Below are 21,310 nucleotides of genomic sequence, written 5' to 3'. Positions count from 1 at the left end.
TAGAGGGAACAGGGTTTCCAAATAGAAGAAATGGCTTATGTCAGCATATTATTGCCAGTCTGGGGAAGAGAGAGAAGGAGAAAGAGATTCTGGAGCATTGGGAAGAATGGGGGTTAGTGGCCACCTGAGGAGAATTGTGTTAACAGCATCTTAGGGAGAAAAAAAAAAAAAAAAAAAAGTCAGTTACCTTTTCTGCTGGTTGATGGTGCCCCCTGCTGGAAGCAATCAGCTATGCCCACAACCAATTCAACAGGGACATGCACCAGAGGACAGACAGCCTTTCAAGCAAGACAACACTGGGGAGCATGGGCTGTTCATCTTGGCAAAAGGAGTGGGACTTCATTTTTTCCCCTTCTCTGTTCCCTGTGCCCACCTCTGCTGGAAGCGGTCATTGATGGAGACCCAAATATCAAAGTAGATCTGGGGCTCAGTGACATTGTACTTGGGAAGCAGTTGGCTCAGGCAAGTAGCATATTGCTTCAGCATGTCTGCATGATCCTTCCATCGCCGGCTCTGTGTGAATACCTGCCCCAAACCCCCACATTAGTCCCACCTCATCATTATCAACCTCCCAGATGGGTCATGCACTGTCAATGGCACTAAGAGAGTCCTGTCTGGTGCCTATTTTGACCAGGAAAAAAAAAACCCTCAACTCGTCTCTGGGGAAGAATTGTTTATTGCTGGGCTTGATATACTTACCTTTCCTAAATCTAATTTCAATTCAAAGGAAGTGAATGACACTGCCCTATTTGAACTCACACAAAAGAAGGGTCAACCCGGCTCCTGAGAGGACAGAGTGGGCAGAGTGGACCCAAATTTGTTTTATTTTATAATTATATTTAGGACCAAATCAGACCCCAATGCTCAAGGGAGCTCTGAAGACCAGTAAGTTGTCAGCATCAGACATCTCACCCCAGGGTTAAGGTAGCCCAGCTCGCCAGTGCGGCCGTCACGGTAGGTGATCTTCACGTGCTGGTGGGAGCGCGAGTGTACCATCATGTCCCAGGAATAGCCATACAGCCCATTTGTCCAGTTGTTATAGCCCTGAAAAAGCAGGACAGAGGCAATCGGCCCAACAGTTCTCCTAACCCCATTCTCAACCGACACGGCCCCATACTTCCCTAACGTTGTGACCTCGGCCACTTCCCAACCTAACCCCCAGCCCACACATACCTGGGTTAGGAAATGAGAATAGGGCAGGAAGAGCTGCTCCAGGAGGTAGAGCAGGGTGAAGGCGGCACCAAGCTGATGGCGCAGCCCTGGCTTCTGGCCACCTTTGGCTCGGCTCCTCTTATACACGCAGGACACACTGGGCTGAGGGGCAGCCTTGAGGGGCAGCAGTTCTTGCAGCCTCTCAGGGAAGTGAGATACCAGCTTCCGGGGCCACTCAGGGGAGCAGAAGAGAGGGCTGCTGGCGAGCATGACGTAGGGGAACATACCTAGGAAGGCAGGGAGAAAATAAGCGTTTCAGGAGTTTGGTTGCAGGGAACATGGGTAATCCCCTCCACTCCCCTACTTCAGGAAGCCTCTCCCAGGTATTCTACTTGTGACGAAAGAAGTTCTTAACTAGAGGATTCTTACTTCCCCGAGATTCCTTCCTACACAACACGCTAGCTGAGCCCAGAGGCCCCAGTCCTCTCTTCCTGTTTACGGCCATTTTCCAGTGACTACATCTGGCTCAGTTTAACTCCAGTTCCCGTCACCATCTCCCACTCCCAGACAATGTCTCCGGCCAGTCCCTCCCCGCAAACCTGTGGCTTCCCATCTCCTACCAGACCACAGGTACTGACCGATGCTGAAAAGCTGGGAATTCATGCAGTGGAAGTAGGACACGAAGAGGAGGCCAATGGACCTCGAGGCATCAAAGAAGAGCAGGAAACCGGCTGAGAGGTCGAGCAGCAGTCCACACCAGTGCACCACTAGCAGACTAGTCATCTCCTCGGACAATACCAGTCTGTAGAGACCAGGAGCAAAGGTCAGGCACCAGCCCACCGGAGAACCCAGCATTCACAGCAAACTCCACCACCCTGTCCTTGCCAAAGGATGTACCATAGCAGGTGGATAGAACTCTGCACAAAGACACCCTATGGGAATTTCCAACCCCTTTTCATTTCCACACACTTTAGTGGTTCAATTTTTTTCCACATGCCCTATGTAATAAGTAGGGGCAGATTCCACAGAGCAAATTTGATTGAGAAGTGAGTGTACTTTAGGGAGTAGGTGTTTTTTTTTTTTTAACGTTTATTTTTATTATTTTTAAAAAAGAATTTTTTTTTTTAACATTTATTCATTTTTGAGAGGCGGAGAGAGACAGAGCATGAGTAGGGGAGGGGCAGAGAGAGAGGCAGACACAGAATCCAAAGCTGGCTCCAGGCTCTGAGCTGTCAGCACAGAGCTTGATGCAGGGCTCGAACTCACAGACTGAGATCATGACCTGAGCTGAAGTCAGATGCTTAACCGACCGAGCCACCCAGACGCCCCTAATGTTTATTTTTGAGACACACACACACACACACACACACACATACACACACAGTATGAGCAGGGAGGGGGCAGAGAGCAGAGAGAGAGAGACAGAATCCAAAGTAGGGTAAGCTGTCAGCACAGAGCCTGATACAGGGCACGAACCTAAGAACCATGAGATCATGACTTGAGCCAAAGTCTGAATCTTAACTGACTGAACCACCCAGGAGCCCCGGGAGTAGATTCTTCATGGAGTTTATAAATGAGAAGAAACTGGGGTACCTGGGTGGCTCAGCTGGTTAAGAGTCCGACTTGGGCTCAGGTCATGATCTCATGGTTCATGGGTTCCAGCCCTACATGGGGCTGAGTGCAGAGTCTGCTTCTGATTCTGTCTCCCTCTCTCTGCCCCTCCTCTCCAGCTGATTCTCTCTGTCAGAAAATAAACATTTAAGAAGGAAGGAAGGAAGGAAGGAAGGAAGGAAGGAAGGAAGGAAGGAAGGAAGGAAGGAAGGAAGGAATTTTAAAAGGTGAATGCCTGACAGGGGCACCTGGGTGGCTCAGTGGATTAAAGTGTCCGACTCTTGATTTCATCTCAGGTCATGATCCCACGGTTCATGAGTTCGAGCCCTGCGTCAGGTTCCACACTGAACGTGCAAAGCCTGTTTGGGATTTTTCTCTCTCTCCTACTCTCTCTGCCCTTCCTGTGCAAGCGCTCACTCTTTCTCAAAATAAATAAACATACTTAAAAAATAAAAAAATAAAAAGCAAATGCCTAACATAATAAAGTCAAACTTTTGGAACTGGGAAAGAACAGGGAAAAAGAAAGAATAAAGTAAAAGAGGCAAGGAAAAACAGAAGGAAAGGAGAATTCAAGAGAGACAAACCTCTGTTTTCTAAAGAGCTTGCAACAATGATTTTGTCAGAGCAGGGCCGCTGACTGTCCATCTATGTACACTGGCTGAGGAGTCCCGGCGAGAGGCCGGGGTGGCAACACAAGGCACCACCTATGGCGGCTGCAAGGAGCACGGACTCATTCACCAACTCACTTCATTCTGACTTTCGTCTTTTAGTTTGTTCCCTTTGTTCTTGCCCAGGGACAGGTAAGCCTAGATCTTTTGGTATCACTGACTCTGCCTTCTGCTGAATAGGAAGATGAGTGGCCAGAGGAAAGCATGTGGCAAATTCAGGCAAAGCAGGGAGGGCAGTTGTTACCGTAAGCCTGGGGGAGGTGAGTCACCTGCTGTGTACCTGTGCCTCAACGAAAACTCTGCCCTGACTGCCACTCACTTGAAGGGACTGAAGAGCCAGTGCCGGGACAGGTACTCCATGGAATAGCCTTCAACCCAGTCTGCGTCCAGCTTTTTCACACCCGCAATGAAGTACACAATGAAGATCTGCAAACACAAAATCCAAAACGAATGTTCAAACAAAAAAAAGAACCCCATTTTCTACAGACTACTGGCAATAACACAAGTTCTGATCTGAGTTCAGGGCCTAAGGAAGATTAGAATCACTCAACTGGGATAGTCACTCATCTAACAAGTATTTATTGACATTCTACCAATGCCAGGCACAGTATTACGTACCAAAGAAAGTCATGAAGCATATATCTCTCATAAGGATGTCAATCTAGCAGGGATAAAGCTCTATTCTTTCCATGACAAGGTAAGAGAACCCAGAGACTAGAAGACAGAAGAGGTGGCCTAGCTTTTCAGCAAAAGGAATCCAAGGAGGCAGAGAACAGTGGAGTCCGGCAGCAGGATGGCCACGCTGACAGTGGGTATCAAAGATCACCTCCCTCTTTCCTCAAATCCTGTACCTGGCCCCGCAGCACAGCATAGTTCCAAAGGGGCACGTGGGCATTCCGCTTACGGGCATTCAGCAGGCCGTCCACAGACCTACACGAAGAGAAGCAAGCAGTAAGGAGAGCTTCTTAGTCCAGCACATTTCCACCTTTCTTTTTAAATGTAATAACCTCTCTATCCCAGGAAGTCTTCCCATATCCTCTTAGGTTCTCCGGGCTATTCTAAAGGTCTTTTAGAATTACATGAGCAAATTTAACAGTGACTAGGTCATGACAGAAATGTTACTAGTGAGTGATAGTGACAAAGAGTTCAGTGTTTACCATTAGTTAGTAAATTAGTTTGTCCTAATGGAACAAATCAGGGAAGGGACCATAGTGCTAGAATATGACTGAATTTGAAAAAGAATGAATTTGAGAAGAACGGTTGAAAAGCTAAAGGTATATGTAAACATATACTGCATTAAAAAAAAAATTTCCAAAATCTAAGACAAACTGACATTTCATAGACCTAGATGCCAGGATGTAGTGCTAGAGGGTACCTGCTAACAGCTACCTTGGGAGAGATACCCAAGACACTAAGACTAGATGTATTCTAGGGAGGCAGCAGCAAAACAGGTTTTCAAGAACACAATGAATGAGCAGAGAAGTTGGGGAAGGGGCACTTTACACTTGTGGTCAAGAGCACTGCAGTCTGTAGTTAAGGAGACCTGGATTCTCACTTGTGCCTCTTAGCCTGGTGGGTGACCTTAGGCCAATCCTTCCCTATGCCTTAGTTTCCTCATTTATAAATAGAACAGCACTATAGACCTCATGGCATTGTAATGAGGAAAATTTTAAAGTATTTAGTATAGTGTCTGGCCATGTGCAAAGCCTTCAGTAAAGGATAGGTATTTTTTCAAATTGTGTAAAAATTATAAAAATGAATCTTTTCAGGAGTATTCTGTCAAAACTGTCTTAATTTTATATGATCAGAGCTGGCTATTTTGAATGAATTTAAAGATTTACCAAAGGGGCATCTGTATGTTATATTAATAAATGAAAGTTAATTAATGACTGATAAATCAGTAACACATCAACATTTGAGATTTTTTTTCCCTATACCCATCTTACTGACATTTCATATTTGCATATTTGCTTTCACTTAATGGGGAGGATCCCTAGAGATCATCCGCCCTGCCACCCTGTCTCCAAATCCCTTCACCACCTCCCATAAAAGATGGTCGCCTAAGCCGGAGGTGGGGGAGGGTTACCTCCTCCCAGGACAGCACTGCTGAGCGGCCCTGATGGGCCCTCTCCTTCTGATATGACTCTGCCTCACAGCAACCGCTACTCTTGGCTCTAACTCTGCCCCCCTGGGCTCACACAGAGAAAGTCTGCTCCCTCTTCCACATGACCACCCTTGAGGTATCTGAAAACATCTATGTCTGGCTTTAGTCTTCTCTTCTTCTAAGAGGATTACAGGAAGTGGATAGATCAAGGCACCTGGGGAGATATGGAAAGAGTGGAGGGTTGGGAATGGAGCCATTTTCCTTTTTGTCATCCCAAGTGCCCCAACTCACTGATCCTTCCCCCTCCCGAATTCATCCGAATCAAAATGTGACCCTGTAACCACACTTTGCAAAGCACGGTTGAAAATATGTTTGCTGGGGCAAATTCTAGGACCTCACTGGGCCCCTATCACCAGTAACCATCCTGACCCGGCCAACCCTTCCCCCTTTCCCCTAGACTCATACCAGTAGTGGTTCGCGTCCATGAATGTCAGCTGAAAGGCCAACAAACCATACAGATAGGAGTGGTTGTTCCATGATGTCTTGTCCAGGAGAAACACATACCAGTATGGCAGCAGGAATAACACACAGCTTATCCGGTAGCACAGGCCCAGCATCATGCCCAGTGCCCCTGGGATTTGTGGGGGAGAGGATTAAGAGATCAAAGGGTCACCACAGGCCCAGCTCCCCTGGGACAGGCTGTGGGTGGGATCAAGAAAAGTCATAGGACATTTTATCATCGGGTAAAACTAAATGAAAATTAAATGTTACTCTAATATTTTTAAAAGACTTATGGGATCACAGCTGAGATGACACACAGGTCAGCAAGATGAAATTATGAATCACAGCGGAAGTGAAAGAATGAACCCAAGACTTTGGTCATTCACCAGCATGCTTTGTATTTCTTTGTTTTAGGTAGGCCAGGTAATACTCCCATCTCTCCCACACTTTCCCTCACCCAGAAACATGATGGTATAGACAAGATACATCCAGTCAAGTGGTAGTGGCTGCAGGGCATCCAGCAAGGGGAAGCGGCACACCTCCAGCCCATCCAGGTATCTTCGGTCTAGGGAGCTGAGCCCCCGTTCCTGGGGAATGTCCAACACCATCAACAGCCCTGAGAAGGTAGTCAAGGAGGGGCTGTTAGCCCTCAGCAAAGGAAGAGGTGGAATACACTGGAATACAGTGGAATGCACCCAGCTCCAGCGTCAGACTTCTTACCTAACCCTGGCTCTGCCACTCACTCATTCCCTCAACAATAATTACTGAGCGCCTACTCTGTGCTAGGCATTATGCCGGTTATGTGATGTCAGACAGCCACCACACCTCACTGAGCTAATTCTTCATTCCCTATTTGAGAAAGGGGCTCATCTTTTACAGGGTTACAAAGAGGATTAAATGAGAAAAGTGTACAAAACGCTATAAATACTGTTTAGGTTTTGATAACTTAAAGTCTGTCCTACGAGGCATAGAAAGTGTTCTAGGGTGGTGCTTCTCAAACTTTTTCACTTCCTAGCACGCCCAGAATATAGTACTTGGCTTACACACTAGAGCAAACAAAAGCAGCTACTCAGGTCCGGAGGACAGTTCCAGTTTAGGCAGGGTTTCTCAACCTCGGGACAATCACATTTTAGTCTGGTTAATTATTTGCTGGGAGGGGCTCTCCTGTGCACCATTAGGTCACAGCATCCCTGGCTCCTAAGTACACACCGGTCTGTGGCCAACTACTTCCTCTTCCCCCAAGTTGTGACAAATAAAAATGTCTTCTGGACAGCAAAACTGCCACCAGTTGAGAACCACTGGGCTAAGGGGATGGATATCTCAGCACATCTGTAACCCGTTCCAAGCATCCTTGTGTGGCCTATGAGTTAGGAAACTCTGGATTCAGGATTCACAGCCAAAATGTCTGCCCTGTCACCTAGCCATTTCTCTGAGGTCTAGTCCTCAGTATAGTTACTGGGCAACTTCATGCCACAAGCAAAATGGGTCTCTGTTCCTCTGCCTCTATATTTCCTATGACCTCAGATCAAAGGATTTCTGGCCTCCAAACCCTAATCAGAGGAGACAAAGCTGGATTTGATCCTAAACTCCACAAAGATCTCTTCCAGGATATCAGTATCTTCAGCTCTAAGGCAAAGGGAGGCAAATCACTAAGTAAGTAACCAAGAAATGCACAAAGGAGGATTGTTATTCTCTCACCCAGCACCACACTGGCCCCTCCCAGAAACCTGACTTACCAAAGAGAAAACGGAAGACGGCCAGGCTGGCAGGATCCGTTGGTCGGTTCAGCAGGGTCACCAGCCTCCCCCAGCTGGAAACATCTGTCCACTCAAAACCCAAGAGTTTCACCATTCCGCTGCCCTGACTGGGCCCCGAAGTCCGTCCAGCCTTGTCTTTCTGTACTTTATCTGCAAACAACAGAGAAAGCGTGTGTGCAGGTGTGGGGATGGAAGTGCTTTAAAATCGACTTCTCCCCAAATCACAGAAATCACAGCCCCAACAGCCCCAGGGTTTCTGCCTACCAGGTTATCCCACAGATTCCTAAGTACTCTAACACCCTTGCAGTGCAACCCCTCCTTCTGGATCCTCCAATGCCCCAGAACCTCTCGCGCCCTGAGTGTCATCATCAGCCCAAATCCTCGGGCTGCAATCTCCCTCTACAAGCTCCTTCCTAACAGAGTCCCCCTTCCCGGGGTCCCACAGGGCAGTGCTACCGCCCCCGCCCCTCTGACACCAGCGTCCCTCTCTCTCTCTCTCTCTCTCTGTGCCGCAGGGGAGGACTCTGAGCCTACGTGAGTCCGACGGGGCCCGTGCGGACCGGGCAGACACCGCCATGGCTCCAAGGAGATAACACCGCCACAGACGCGGCGCGGGAGCAGGGAGCGTCCGACGGATCACTTCCCTGAGCCCCGCCTCCCCGACACATCAGCACGCGCACGGCTGGCCGCAAAGCGCCGGGACTGTCGTGGAGGGCTTTGGCCAGCTGCGCCGGCTCCCTGCTTGGCGGCAAAGGGAGGAGCGAAGAGCCTTAGTGCAAGCGAGCCAGCGCCTCAGCGGGCGTCGCCTTGCTTTGTGACAGAGGAGGGGTGAGGATGCCCTAGACCCGCCTCGTTTCAGCCGCCAGACCTGTCTCTCCCCCGAAGCGTTCCGAAGCTCCTCTATGCCTTCAGCCTTAAGATATCTCGGAATTCTGGCAACTTCCCTGGGCTCCTCCCGCCCCCATTAGGCGTCTCCAAGTTATGGTGTCCCTGCGGTGCTCCCAGACATGAGCGATGCGGGCGCAAATGTCAGACTGTTCCCCAGAAAGGTTGACCTCTGAGTTGAGGACACACCTCGAAGGGCTATCCCGGCATAGGGAGAGGGTGCGAGTTACTTTATTCTCTCTTCCGGTACCTGCCAGGGACCAGAGGTTTGAAATCAGCTGGGGAAGCGCACAACTGCAGAGGGGATGTAGAATATGGGCAGTGTGTAGATAAAGTGTGGTCGATCAGGGAGGATTCCTAAAGAGGTGAGGCTTGACCAGCACTGTAATATCTATTTACTGCGCTGGGATTGGCCAACTGCATCACTGGAGGGCATCCTAGAACAGCGGTTCTCACATTGTTTTGGTCTCAGGACACTTTGACCCAGCTGCACATTATTGAGAACCCTAAAGAGCTTTTATTTACCTGGGTTTTCTTTTTCCACGTTTACCATATTAGAAACGTACACTGAGAAATGTTTAAAATATGTATTGATTCGCTTAAAAAGACAAATAAACCCATTATACGTTTACATAAATAACATTTTAAAAAATGTTTATGTTTGAAAGAGACAGCTGGGAAGGGGCGGGTAGAGAAGATCTAAAGCAGGCTCCCCACTGACAGCAGAGAGCCCCATGTGGGCGCTGGAACTCATGAACTGTGAGATCATGACCTGAGCCACCAAGGTGCCCCTACAGAAATAACGTTTTTATGCAAAAAGTATATTTCCCACAAAAAGTTACACAAGTAACACTACTACTACTACAGTAGTACTGTATTGTTTTACATGAAAATCTCTTTAATGTGTGCCTTAATTGGAAACAGCTAGATTCTCCTATCTGCTTCTGGATTTGATCTGGTGTTGAATGAAGTATACGAAGGAAATCTGGCCTCATAGATACTCAGTTGTAAAAGGAAAAAAAAACATTTTAATAACTTTTTTAGATAATTGTGGGTCTCCATCTTTGATACCTCACCTAAACTTAAAACTGGTAGTTTTTTAAAGGTTAGTTGGATGTGGACTCTGAAACCAGATCAATGAACTTTTATGCTTTGTTACATTAAATCACGGTATATCTTACACTTTGAATGGACTTTTTACAAAATCATGCATTTAGTCATTTGGAAAACATTGTTTCACTGAGTTATGCTGCTCTTCCAAATTCAGAGTCTTTTAAGTGTTGGGAAGCTGCCAAGCTCACAGTGGCAGATACAAGTTTTCCAAAACTTTAATTTTCACTTGAAAGCTCAAATTTTATCATTGGCAACAAATGCTGTCTATTGTTTTCCTTTAAGGAACAGTCACACTCCTTTCTTTTTTCAAAAACTATCTGCCAAATGTGCCAGTTGGAATAACCATAGTCTGTCCAATATCCTCAAGTAAAATGATGTTTCATTTTTTTAAAAAAGAAAGAAAAGGGGTGCCTGGGTGACTCAGTCAGTTAAGCGTCCCACTCTAGATCTCAACTCAGGTCATGATCTCCTGATTCGTGAGATTGAGCCCCACATTGGGCTCTGTGCTGACAGTGTGGAGCCTGCTTGAGGTTCTCTCCCTCCCTCTCTGCCCCTCCCCCGTACATGCTTCCTCTCTGTCTCTCTGAAAATAAATAAATAAGCATGAAAAAAAAGTCTTAAAGAAAAAAAAAAAAAACCAAAGATACCCAACATCTTATTTTATTACGGAATTGCAAATTAAAACAACGAGAGAATTATCAGAATGGTTGAAATCCAAAGCACCACCACCAACTAATGCTGGCGAAGACGTGGAACAACAGGAAGTCTACTTCATTGCTGATAGGAATGCAAAATGGTATATAGCCCCTCTGGAAAAACAGTTTAGAAGTTTCTTAACAAAACTAAACATGGTTTTACCATGTGATCCAGCAGTTGTGCTCCTTGGCATTTACCCAAATGAAAAGTTATGCCCACACGAAAGCTGTGCCCAAATGTAAAGCAGCGTTATTCATAACTGCCCAAACTTGGAAGCAACCGAGATGTCCTTCAATAGGTGAGTGGATAAACAAACTGACACATCCATACAATGGAATATTCAGTGATACAATGAAATGAGCTACCAAGCCACAAAAGGACCTGGGGAACCTTAAATGCCTATCCCTAGGTGAAAGAAACCAATCTGAAAAGGCTATATACGGTATGACCCAAACTGATAACCCTGGAAAAGACAAAACTGGTTTTAAGGCAAAAGATCTGTGGTTGCCAGGAACTGGGGGAAGGGAGGGAGAGATGACTAGGTGGAGCACATGGGGTTTCTAGAGAAGTGAAACTATTCTGTATGATACTGTAATGGTATCATGGTACATACATGTCATTATACATTTGGCAAAACCCATAGAATGTGAACCCTAATTAAACTGTGGGCTTTGTTAATAATAATGTATCGATATTAGCTCATCAATTGTAACAAATATACCACACTAATGCAAGATGTTAATAATGGGAGAAAAATGGGAGAGGGCTAAGAGGTGTATGGGAGTTGTCACATTTTAACTACACAGGTGGTTTTTCTTAGAACAACTGTGAGACGGCCGTCATCCTTGGGTATGCAAGGCGCTGTGTGCGTATTTCCCATTTCTTCACCCAAAATAGTAAAGGATGTGTACCCCAGTGTCAAGAATTAATAAAATTAATAATTTATACTGCTTCAGGGTGCCTGGGTGGCTTAGTTGGTTAAGCATCCAACTCTTGATTTAGGCTCAGGTCATGATTTCATGGTTCATGGGTTCAACCCCACCATGTCAGGCTCTGCGCTGACAGTGTGAAGCCTGCTTGGGATTATCTTCTCTCCCTCTCTCTCTGCCCTTCCCCTGCTTGTGTGTGCATTCTCTCAAAATAAATTAAAAAAAAAAATGTGTACTGCTTCACTAGGGATGTCCTTAATTGAAAATGGCATTATTTGAAAATGCAAGTGCACAGCAGGGAGGAATACAATGACTACTACAATTTGGTGTCTCATTCCTGCTAAGTTGCCAACAATTTTATTACCCATGGTTGCTTTTGTATCATCAGTGCAAATTGCTTTTGTATCAGTGCAAATGGCAACATAATTAAAAGGACAAATAATGGATCCATATTATTACAAAGGTAGTTTTGTCCTTGAGGACCCCAGGGTTTTGTGGACCATGTGTTGAGAACAATTATCCTAAAGGGAAGGAATGTCAGGAATAGATATAAAAGTAGGGATTACTAGGGACAGATGTGTTTGGCAGGTAGAATCACTGGGCTAACTGTTCCTGCGGCTGAGGGTCTGGCCCACTTCTAGGTTATCCTAACAGACAGGGTAGGCCAAGTCACTTTGGAAGCCATTGATCTATTTATAGGGGGGAATCATTTAATCTGCTGTCAGCCCCAGTCCAAATGAATTTGGTGTGGGTTGGAAAGTTTGGGCTAGCTCTTCTAAGACCACTCAAATTAGATGGTTCCATTAAATTCAGCAATTATGATCTGTTATGTGACAAGAACTGTACAGGTTACAGAGAAAGAAACAAATTAGTAAGCTGTGGCCTCTGTCCTCTTCCTTGAAGGACAAGGAAACATAATAATAAAAGAATATAGAAATAATAGGATAATAACAGAATATATAAAATTCTGTGTATTTTTTAAAGTTTATTTATTTTGAGAGAGAGAGTACGTGCACATGTGGGGGGAGGGGGCAGAGAGAGGGAGAGAGAATACCAAGCAGACTCCATGCTGTCAGCACAGAGCCTAATGCGGGCTTGATCCCACGAACTGTGAGATCACAACATGAGCCAAAATCATAAGTCAGATGCGTAACATACTGAGCCACCCAGGCACCCCTATAAAGTCCTAAGAATTAAGTGGGGTTTAAAGTACTGTGGGAGCATTGAAGAGGAAATGAATTATGACTGGAGAACTCAGGAAAGTTTTCTGAAAACGTGAGCTGGACTTTGAAGGATGAGTATAATTTTGAGAGAAAAGAGGGAAATCAAAAGTTCTTAGTAGTCTTGGGTGAACGAAGAGCATTCTGGGTAAGAGAAGTACAGCTAATAAATGAGCTGTGGGAACTCAGTACCTCTCCACCCCATGATTTTAACTTGTTTTTGTTGAAGGGGTTGATTTCCAGTTTATCCTTTCAGGACCAGTATACAAACACTCATGCCAGTTAGCATTCGTTTATCCATAAAATGGCCCAAAATCCAGGAAAGAGATTTCTTCATGGATCTTTTCTAATAAAAATTATCTTTTTATATGCACTGGAGACAAGCCCTCTTTCAGATCTCTTGATTCAGTACCCCAAACATTAAATGAGTGCCTACTATGGTTATGGCATATATTATTTTCTACAAGGGTACCAAAGTGAAGACATAGCCCCTATCTTCATAGAAGTTAGAGTCTTGGAGGAGTCAAATGTATATGCAGCTAATGGCAAAGCGTATTATAGATTCTATAAAAGATAAAATGTAATGGAGATCAGAAGAGGAAGAAGTTAACTTCAATGGGGAAATCTTGAAGGCTTCACGCAAGCAATGTCTTAAATATTAATAGACTTAGTGATGAGTGAAGCAGGATATTTGCTCATCATAAGAAAAGTCTGCTTGGACAAAGATATAAAAGGGGATGGTGTGGGGGCTCCTGGGTGGCTCAGTCAGTTGGGCGTCCGACTTTCTGCTTAGATCATGATCTCACAGTTTGTGGGTTCAAGCCCCATGTCGGGCTCTGTGCTGACAGCTGAGAGACTAGAGCCTGCTTCAGATTCTGTGTCTCCCTCTCTCTCTGCCCCTTCCCCACTCGCACTCTGTCTCTGTCTCTCTCAAAAATAAATAAACAAAAAAAAAGTTTAAAAAAAGGGGGAGATGGTGTGTTTGAGGAAGCACATATAATTTGGTATGATTGAGGGGAGTGGGAGGTGAGTCTCATGGGAGATAAGCTTTGAAAACCGGGTTAAAAAGAATCTTGGGATGCCAAACCGGGAACTTTGGGCTTTACTCTGGGGACCAGGTGGAGCATACTCAAATCTGTGTTTGGGAAGATAACAAGCAGCCCTGTGAGGAATGGATGGGAAAAGAAGGGTCAGTTTGGAGGTGGATGGAATTGTCCAGAGAGGAGATAATACTGGTGTTACCTAGGAATCAGGAGCTGGTGTGGAAAGGAGAGAGTGGATAGAGAGATGTGATCAAGATAGAATCAAGACTTAGTGATGTCCCATTGTGGGTGTAGGATGGTTTAGGGATCCCTAGCTTGGGGAAACTGGGAGTTTCCCAAGAATGGGAGTACTACTACCCAGCAGGAGGAATACGGGGAAAAGATAAAGGGCTTGCTTTGACTGTCAGAGGTGTCTGTGGAGAGGGCATCAGAGACGCGGTAGTAGCAATTGAAAGCAAGGTCAGGGCTAGAGATACAGATTTGGGGATCATCCAGAAATGGCTGCTACAACCATAAAGCATTGCACTTCCCTAGAGAGACCAGGGTTTCAGCCTTAGAACTATTGACATTTTAGTCTATGTAATTCTTTGTTGTGAGAGAGCTGTAGGAAATTTGGCACCCTTGGCCTCTACCCACTGGATGCCAGTAGACATCCCCTCAGTTGCAACAACCCAAAATGTCTCCAGATGTTGTCAAATGTCCCTTGGAGGACAAAATCAACCTCATAGAGGACTATTACTCCAGGAGAGTGCAGAGTCGGAAGTGAAGATGGCCAAGGGCAGAACCTTCTGCTTCTAAGGTCACAGTCAGAAAGGAAGAAGGCACATTAGAAGCAATGGGGGGAGGTGACTGTGTCACAGATGGGGTGGCCAGCAGTGTAACGGCCGACAAAAGGATTTGGAGACAAAAGAGGCCTTGGCAGTGGTGAGAGCTTTATGATCCCTCAGGAAGCAATTCCTGTTGTGCCTCCTGAATGTGCCTTTCCTTACTTTCTAGCCTTTCCCCAGAGAGGGAGTAAACTGCCCACTTGGGCCATAAGTAAGAAGACTGGGACAGATGTCAGTGTACCCCCAAAGTTTGCCTGGTTGCTTTGCAGACTGTTAACTATTCCTCTTCCACTATTTTCTCATTCTACTTTTTCCATTAGTTTCTTTTTTCATTCATAAAGTGGTTTAGTAGAAATATAGAAAAATATATCCATACCATTTAATCCAAATAATAACCCTGCAAAGCACCTTCATTCTTCTTCCCATTTTGCAGATGAAGAAACTGAAGCTCCCAGAGGGAAGTGGCTTGCCCAAGACTCTACAGCCAAGGAGTAGGAGAGCTGATACCCAAATCTTCTGATCACATAGGGACTGAGAATATTCTTCATCACACCGTTATTGCTTCTTTGACTGCCACTCCTACCACCTAGCATTTTTCTTTTCGAGTGACTGATATTCCATCTCTCCTGGGATAGAGCCTTCCTTAACTGTAAGGGAATCGATGACTTGTTTCTCTTCTTGCACCCTGCCCATATTATCATTTCTTTTTCCTTTCTTTTTCTTTTCTTCTCAAGTAAGCTCTAGGCCCAATGTGAGGCTTTAACTCATGACCTCAAGATCAAGAGGCACATGCTCTTCTAACTGAGCCAGCCAGGCACCCCCATCCGCATAGTACCATTTCTGCTCATTGTGCATTGTTTGGTGCCTTACTGAGTGTCTCATCTTGTGAGGGCATTAGCAAGGTGGTCGTCTGCCCAAGGGTAGCATTGTGATGTTTGCACAGTGAGGTGAGGCCAAGCCTGCAGGGATTCTGCATGGTGAAGACAAGGTGGAACAGGTTGCAGTCCCAACTCTGGGCCCTAGAGAATCTCCCTAATGGCTGCTGGATCTAGGCCAAGGGTCAGCTCCCTCAGGGACATCGATGTATATCCAAGGCTGGCAGTGGCATGCTAGACCCCAGTAACTCCTCAACTACTGTCACCTTGATTTCCACCCTGGAAATCCTCCTTCATTTCTTTCTGCTCTTCTCAGACATTCTACTCTGGCCCTTTGTTTCTTGGCACCTTTCATGTTCCCCTATCCACCATTGCCTTAGCATTTGGACTTTTTTTTTTTTTTTTGAGAGCGAGAGGGCGCCAGTGAGCTAGGGACACACAGAGAGAATCCTGTGAGGGGCAAAGAGAGAGGAAGAGAGACACAGAGAAGGGGGACTGACCCAAAGCAGGGCTCCAGCTCACCCGAAGTGAAGCTCGTGCTCATCTGAGGTGGGACTAGAACTGATGAACCATGAGATCCTGACCTGAGCCTAAGTCAGATGCTTAAGCGACTGAGCCATCCAGGCGCCCTGGCATTCTTAATAATAGTAATCACAATAGCCACCATTTACTGAGGGTTTTTTCAGTGCCAGGCACAGACAGTGAGGTAACTGAGGCTTAGAGATGTCACATAAGTCTATCTAAGGTCACACAAATATTAAGGTATGGATCAGCATGTCTAATAGTAAAAGAAAAGAAACAGGTGAAATTAATTTTATCAATTTTTAAAATTTAATTCAATATACTACGACATTATTTCAACATGTCATCAGTATGTAAAATGACTAGTGAGATATTTACATTCTTTTTTGCATAACAACTCTTTGAAATACAGAGTGTACTTTATTTACTCTTACATCACTTCTCAGTTCATTCTAATTTGTTTAAAAATTTTTTTTGAGAGAGAGAGAGAGTAGGGGAGGGGCAGAGAGAGAGAGACAGAGAGAGACAGAGAATCTGAAATAGACTCCGCACTATCAGGGCTTTGCCTGAGGATGTGGGGCTTGAATACAAGAGCCATGAGATCATGATCTGAGCCAAAGTCAACCACTGAGCCTCCCAGGGGCCCCTCACTTCTCAGTTCAGATTAGCCATAGTTCAAGTACTATGTTCACAGTATACAGTACATAGTACTATGTGCACATGAGGTCAGTGGCTACTGTACTGGACAGCACAAGTACAGATCAAGGATTCTGACCTACCTCCACTTGACCACTTTATAGCTTTTTTTTTTTTTTAAATGTTATTTATTTTTGAGACAGAGAGACGGAGCATGAACGGGGGAGGGGCAGAGAGAGAGGGAGACACAGAATCTGAAGCAGGCTCCAGGCTCCGAGCTGTCAGCACAGAGCCCCACGCGGGGCTTGAACTCGCTAATGGTGAGATCATGACCTGAGCTGAAGTCGGATGCTGAACCTACTGAGCCACCCAGGCGCCTCTACTTTATAGCTTTTCTAAGGATGGTGAAAGCAGGCTGGTACTGTCCATCGAAATTCAGGTTTGTAAAATATAATATCTAAATTGGGATAAGATTTCATTATAAAGTAGAATAAAGTGTCTCAAAACTGAGGTCCAAAATTTGTTAAATCCTTTGAAAAAGCATGTGTTAGAGAAGCTGACATTTCCCTCTTAGAACTGATACTTCTGGGATGGGACAGGAATGTTTGTTCCCTTTTGCATGACCCTGTTATTGTTCTGTCTTCATAAATACCATCCAGGAAGACTGGATTTTCTCTGGCCTGGAGCCAGGTGGTGGAAAAATCCTTTGCCCTGGGGCCCTTCTCTGGTCCATAGGGCAGGCATCTGACCATTTCTGACTCGGCTCACCAACCCCTCATGGTGGCTCCTGAAGGGATCGTTGAACTCTGGGAGGAAAGAAGGGGTTGGTTAGCCATCATTTCCTGGTTATAACAGTGGATAGGTCTTTGTTCTGGACACTTTGCCAGGCACACTGCGTGTGCTATCCTTTTTTACCTCCCCACCATCCTCTGACATCATCACTAGCACCTGCAAAACCCAGAGAGGTGAAGAGGTTCATTCAGGGTCACACAGCTAATAACCCAGAGCTTTCTGACACCACAGCCAAAGATCACAGCATTCCAGACTTTGGAGGTTTTAATACTTTCTGACCACCCATAAACATGGGAACAAGGGTTGCCGGCAAGAAATTTTCATATCTGTGTTCTGTTTCTATGTTAATTAGCCCTGGCAGGGTGCTTAGGGTTGATTTCAGTCTGTAAGTTTTGGGGTCAGATATTCAGGACATTAAAAAGAGAGAGAGACAGAGAGACAGCTTCCCTTTCTATATCGGGAGGTCCAGCGTCAGGAAACCTAGGAGGGCTGCTTGATCTTTCTTTTCTTGTTCCTGATGAGTTAGAAGACCTTTGGTGCCCGGGAGCCCTGTTGCTTTAAGCCTAAGCCCTGGTTTGGGAGGAGACTGGGAGGGCAATGGAGGGTGCCCGCCTACCTGGGGGAACCTGCCGGAGGTGAGGCTGGAACCGCTCGGGATGCGAGGTGGGCGGGGGCAGGCTGAAAGTTGGAGCAAGCAGGAAGTGAGCCGAGGGCCGCCCGGGAGGAAACAGACTAGGCGAGTTTGCCGCTGACAGGCCTGAGCCGCTTGGAGACATGGTGAGCGAGCTGGAAACCAGGAAGGGGCCGATTCAAAGACGGGCCAGAGTGGGCTGGGGGCTGGGGATCAGGAGAGCGCGGCGGCAAAGTCGGAGGGCTGGGCCTGGGCTGACTGGCCTTTCTCCTTTGACAACTTGACTGCAAAAAGTTCGGAGCTGCCTGGGCGGGTGTTCCTGCTTCTTCTCTACTCCCTCCCCTGACCTCTGTGCCGGCCTGGAGCAGGGTTTCGGTGGGGGTGGGGGATCCGAATTCCAGGCGAGGAGCTGCTGAGAAGCCTTTCATCTCCTCCTCCAGCCCTCCAGCCGCCGGGTGTTGTGACACCCCTGGGCAGCACCTCTGAAGTTCTCAGGGCGGATTCCAGCCCAGCGGCAGACACCCGCCCCCCGCGCGCCTCCCGCCTGCCTTTCACTTTAGCCCTATACCGAAACCCTAGGAATCTGTCTCTCTGCCGGGTCTGAGGAATCAGCCCCCTCTCCATAAACGTGAGGAAGAGAACTAAGGGTTTGTAAAAGAACCAGAAGTTGGATTTCTGTGATAACCCATTTAGTTTGGACCCACGGCTCCTGGCCTGTTTCAAGAGGTCTAGTGGGTCAGGGTGGGAGGAGCTTAATAATGGTTTTCCCTCGTTGTTCAAAAACCTTATCATCAGCCAGGGCAGACTGGCCCTCCATTTCCCCCAACACCCAGGCTGCTGTTTTTATTTAATATCTGCTTAAGCAGGCAGTCGTGGCTTGGTGCCTGCGCATGGTGCTGTGTGGTGGGGAAAGCAGAAGTTTGTGGCGCAATGACTGTCCCTCATGGGGCCTGGTGAGGGACTTAGAGCCTGGTTGCTGTTGCTCTGGGTCACAGCAGTTAGGCTGGAGGCCTGGGACCCGAACTGCTCTCCAGCTACTCTCTTGCAGGGAAGGGGGGGTGTGCTAGCTGAGGGTGTTCTGCTGCCCAGCACACATATTTGTAACAAGGACCCTTTGGTAAGTAATGGTTTAGGGTTTCTACTTTGTAAGATGCCTGCTCAGCAGTTCCCTCTAACCCAATCAGAGGAGCAAGGAAACAGTGGAGAGGGATTTAGTGCTGTGTTTCTTTTCCTCATCAGGGGCCCTGAGAACCTGAAAAGAAATTTGATCCAGTCTGTCTAGCATCAGCACTCAACTTCCGATACTTAAAAATGCATTTATTTTTTGATTACATGAGTAATACATGAAAACATTCTTTTTGTAAACAGTTCAAACATTTAAAAAAAAAAAAAAGCTAAAGTCCATCTTAGGCCTTCTCCTCCTCCAGCCTCTGAGGCTGAGTCTCAGTTCCTCCACTGCTTGACCTAATTAACCCCTGTGTTGCTGCCCAGGAGGAGGCCAGTGGAGGTGGAGGAAATGATCGTGTACGGAACCTGCAGAGTGAGGTGGAAGGAGTCAAGAATATCATGACCCAGAATGTGGAGCGGATCCTGGCCCGAGGAGAAAACCTGGACCATCTCCGCAACAAGACAGAGGATCTGGAAGCCACAGTGAGATGGGGAGCCCACTGGGGGTAGAGGAAGAGAGGGGAGGGTAGGATTGTTGAGGTTTGGGGGTTGGTGGTGTTGGGGGCAAAATGAATAGGAGGAAAGTCTGCCTTTTCACTTGTTTTGGGAATTGATGAGCGAGTCCCCAGTTCTGATTCTGCTCTATTCCACTGATTGGGACTGGGATCCAGGGAAGGGGTCCAACGATGGGGGAGGGTGGATGGGGCTAACTGTTGGAGGTATTTTCTGAGACAGACGACCCCGGTCAGGCCTTGCATTCTTAGGCTTCTCTCCCATGAAACTGATTTTTCTCTTTGAAGGCTTCCCTTGACAATCATTTGGACCTGACCTCCCCAGGGCAAAAATATTGGCTCTGGAAAATCCTCCTAGGGCCTTTGGCCTTCTCTGGGAGTTATTTGGCAGGGGGTAGAAAACTGCTGGAGTTTTGCTGAGTCTGCTTTCAAAAGAAGCTGGGAAGAGCAGTGAAATTCTTTGATCAAAGGGTCCTCTGCTAACTGAAGGCTAGAATAATATCTCCCACACATCTTGCTAGACCTCATTCCTCTCTCCCTCCAGCCAGGGGCTGAAGCCAGCTGCTCAGGGAGGGAGTAACTCTAACAAAGTAACTCCAATAAAGGCTGGAGCCTAAGGTTCCACGTCCACAGGGAGAGACTGGCCATGGCTTTCTGAGTCCTGTGTGTAATTTTGGGTATAGGTCCTTTGTCTCCTGTCTCCCTGGGACTTAGTGTTTCTTTCCATAGCCTAATCAGGGGGAGCATGGCCCAGGGAAACTTAATTTCTGCAACTTGAGTTGAGGAGAAAGAGCAGTTTCTGTCACCTCCAACCTCCATGCTGCCCTGGCCCACCCTCCAGCCTCAGTAGTCCCCGTGGGGTGAGGGGTCATGGATCCAGGGAGATGTGACCATCTGGAGCTTGCACCCCTTGGCCCCAATGTGTGCCCTCCCAAGGTGGATCGTGCAGACAGTATCGCACCCCTGGGTGTGAGCATAGGTGCTTCAAGGTGCATGATGGTGCAGGGTAAGAAGAGAAGGGGGAAAGCAGGGGGCCAAAGGGAGTCCAAGAACTCTAAATTTGAACGTGGCCCACCAGACTGTCATGAAGGCAGGAGGACAGAACATTTTTTGTCTAACAGTCTGTTATTTCAACTGATCACTTGAGTATTTAGATGTATGGCATGTGGGCCTCTGTTCCAGTGGGAGGATGCACTGGTTCACTCTGCCTTATCCCCCAACAGTCGGAGCACTTCAAGACCACGTCACAGAAGGTGGCTCGGAAATTCTGGTGGAAGAACGTGAAGATGATTGTCCTCATCTGTGTGATTGTTTTTATCATCATCCTCCTCATCGTGCTCTTTGCCACCCATGCCATCCCAACTTAGGGAGCCCCTCCCCTGCCCCCTGTCTTCCTCTTCAGGGAAGCCCTCCATAGTGGGTGCCAAGAAGGGCCCTCTCTCCCATCCTCAGCAGGAAATGCTGCTCTGTCCTCCCTCCCCTCATTCTGAGGCCCCGCTGCCATACTCTCTGCCCCAGGGAGCACCTTGGTCCCCTGGAAGGAGAGAGCTGGACCATGGCTGCATTTCATGGGCTCTCAGAGTTGGTTGGAGAGACACCCAGAAGGCCCAGCATGTGGCTGGGAAACTGATGGTGGCCGGTGGGCAATAAAGACCTTTCAGTATCTCTA

At 46.9% G+C, this 21,310-nt stretch overlaps 2 protein-coding genes and 1 long non-coding RNA gene across 6 annotated transcripts in view; 2 read left to right on the top strand and 1 right to left on the bottom strand.

Annotated features, from left to right (window-relative positions):
* Positions 1 to 18,386, bottom strand: part of GGCX (gamma-glutamyl carboxylase) — a 24,096-nt gene extending 5,710 nt beyond the window's left edge. The window contains exons 1-10 of one of the 4 annotated variants that reach the window (XM_058683470.1): positions 17,948 to 18,386; positions 7,773 to 7,943; positions 6,494 to 6,652; positions 6,001 to 6,166; positions 4,283 to 4,361; positions 3,751 to 3,857; positions 1,791 to 1,954; positions 1,174 to 1,439; positions 913 to 1,044; positions 374 to 525 (exon numbers count right to left, since the gene is read on the bottom strand). In XM_058683470.1, coding sequence (XP_058539453.1) covers positions 374 to 525; positions 913 to 1,044; positions 1,174 to 1,439; positions 1,791 to 1,954; positions 3,751 to 3,857; positions 4,283 to 4,361; positions 6,001 to 6,166; positions 6,494 to 6,652; positions 7,773 to 7,943; positions 17,948 to 18,107 — 1,556 coding nt within the window. In that variant the 5' untranslated portion in view covers positions 18,108 to 18,386. The other 3 variants (XM_058683471.1, XM_058683472.1, XM_058683474.1) reach the window with 3 other exon arrangements.
* Positions 9,906 to 16,026, top strand: LOC131484818 (uncharacterized). The gene is made up of 2 exons (XR_009248460.1): positions 9,906 to 10,587; positions 14,940 to 16,026. It is a non-coding gene; the product is annotated as an uncharacterized LOC131484818 (long non-coding RNA).
* VAMP8 (vesicle associated membrane protein 8) lies at positions 17,971 to 21,310 on the top strand. Its single transcript, XM_058683488.1, has 3 exons — positions 17,971 to 18,108; positions 19,454 to 19,612; positions 20,865 to 21,310. The coding sequence occupies exons 1-3, from the start codon at positions 18,106 to 18,108 to the stop codon at positions 21,006 to 21,008; spliced, it is 306 nt and encodes a 101-aa protein (XP_058539471.1). The 5' UTR covers positions 17,971 to 18,105; the 3' UTR covers positions 21,009 to 21,310.

This window comes from Neofelis nebulosa, chromosome 9 (assembly GCF_028018385.1).
Source record: "Neofelis nebulosa isolate mNeoNeb1 chromosome 9, mNeoNeb1.pri, whole genome shotgun sequence".
Taxonomy (NCBI): domain Eukaryota; kingdom Metazoa; phylum Chordata; class Mammalia; order Carnivora; family Felidae; genus Neofelis; species Neofelis nebulosa.
The sequence above is the reverse complement of the archived record's forward strand: the minus strand, read 5'-3'. Positions and strand labels throughout refer to the sequence as shown.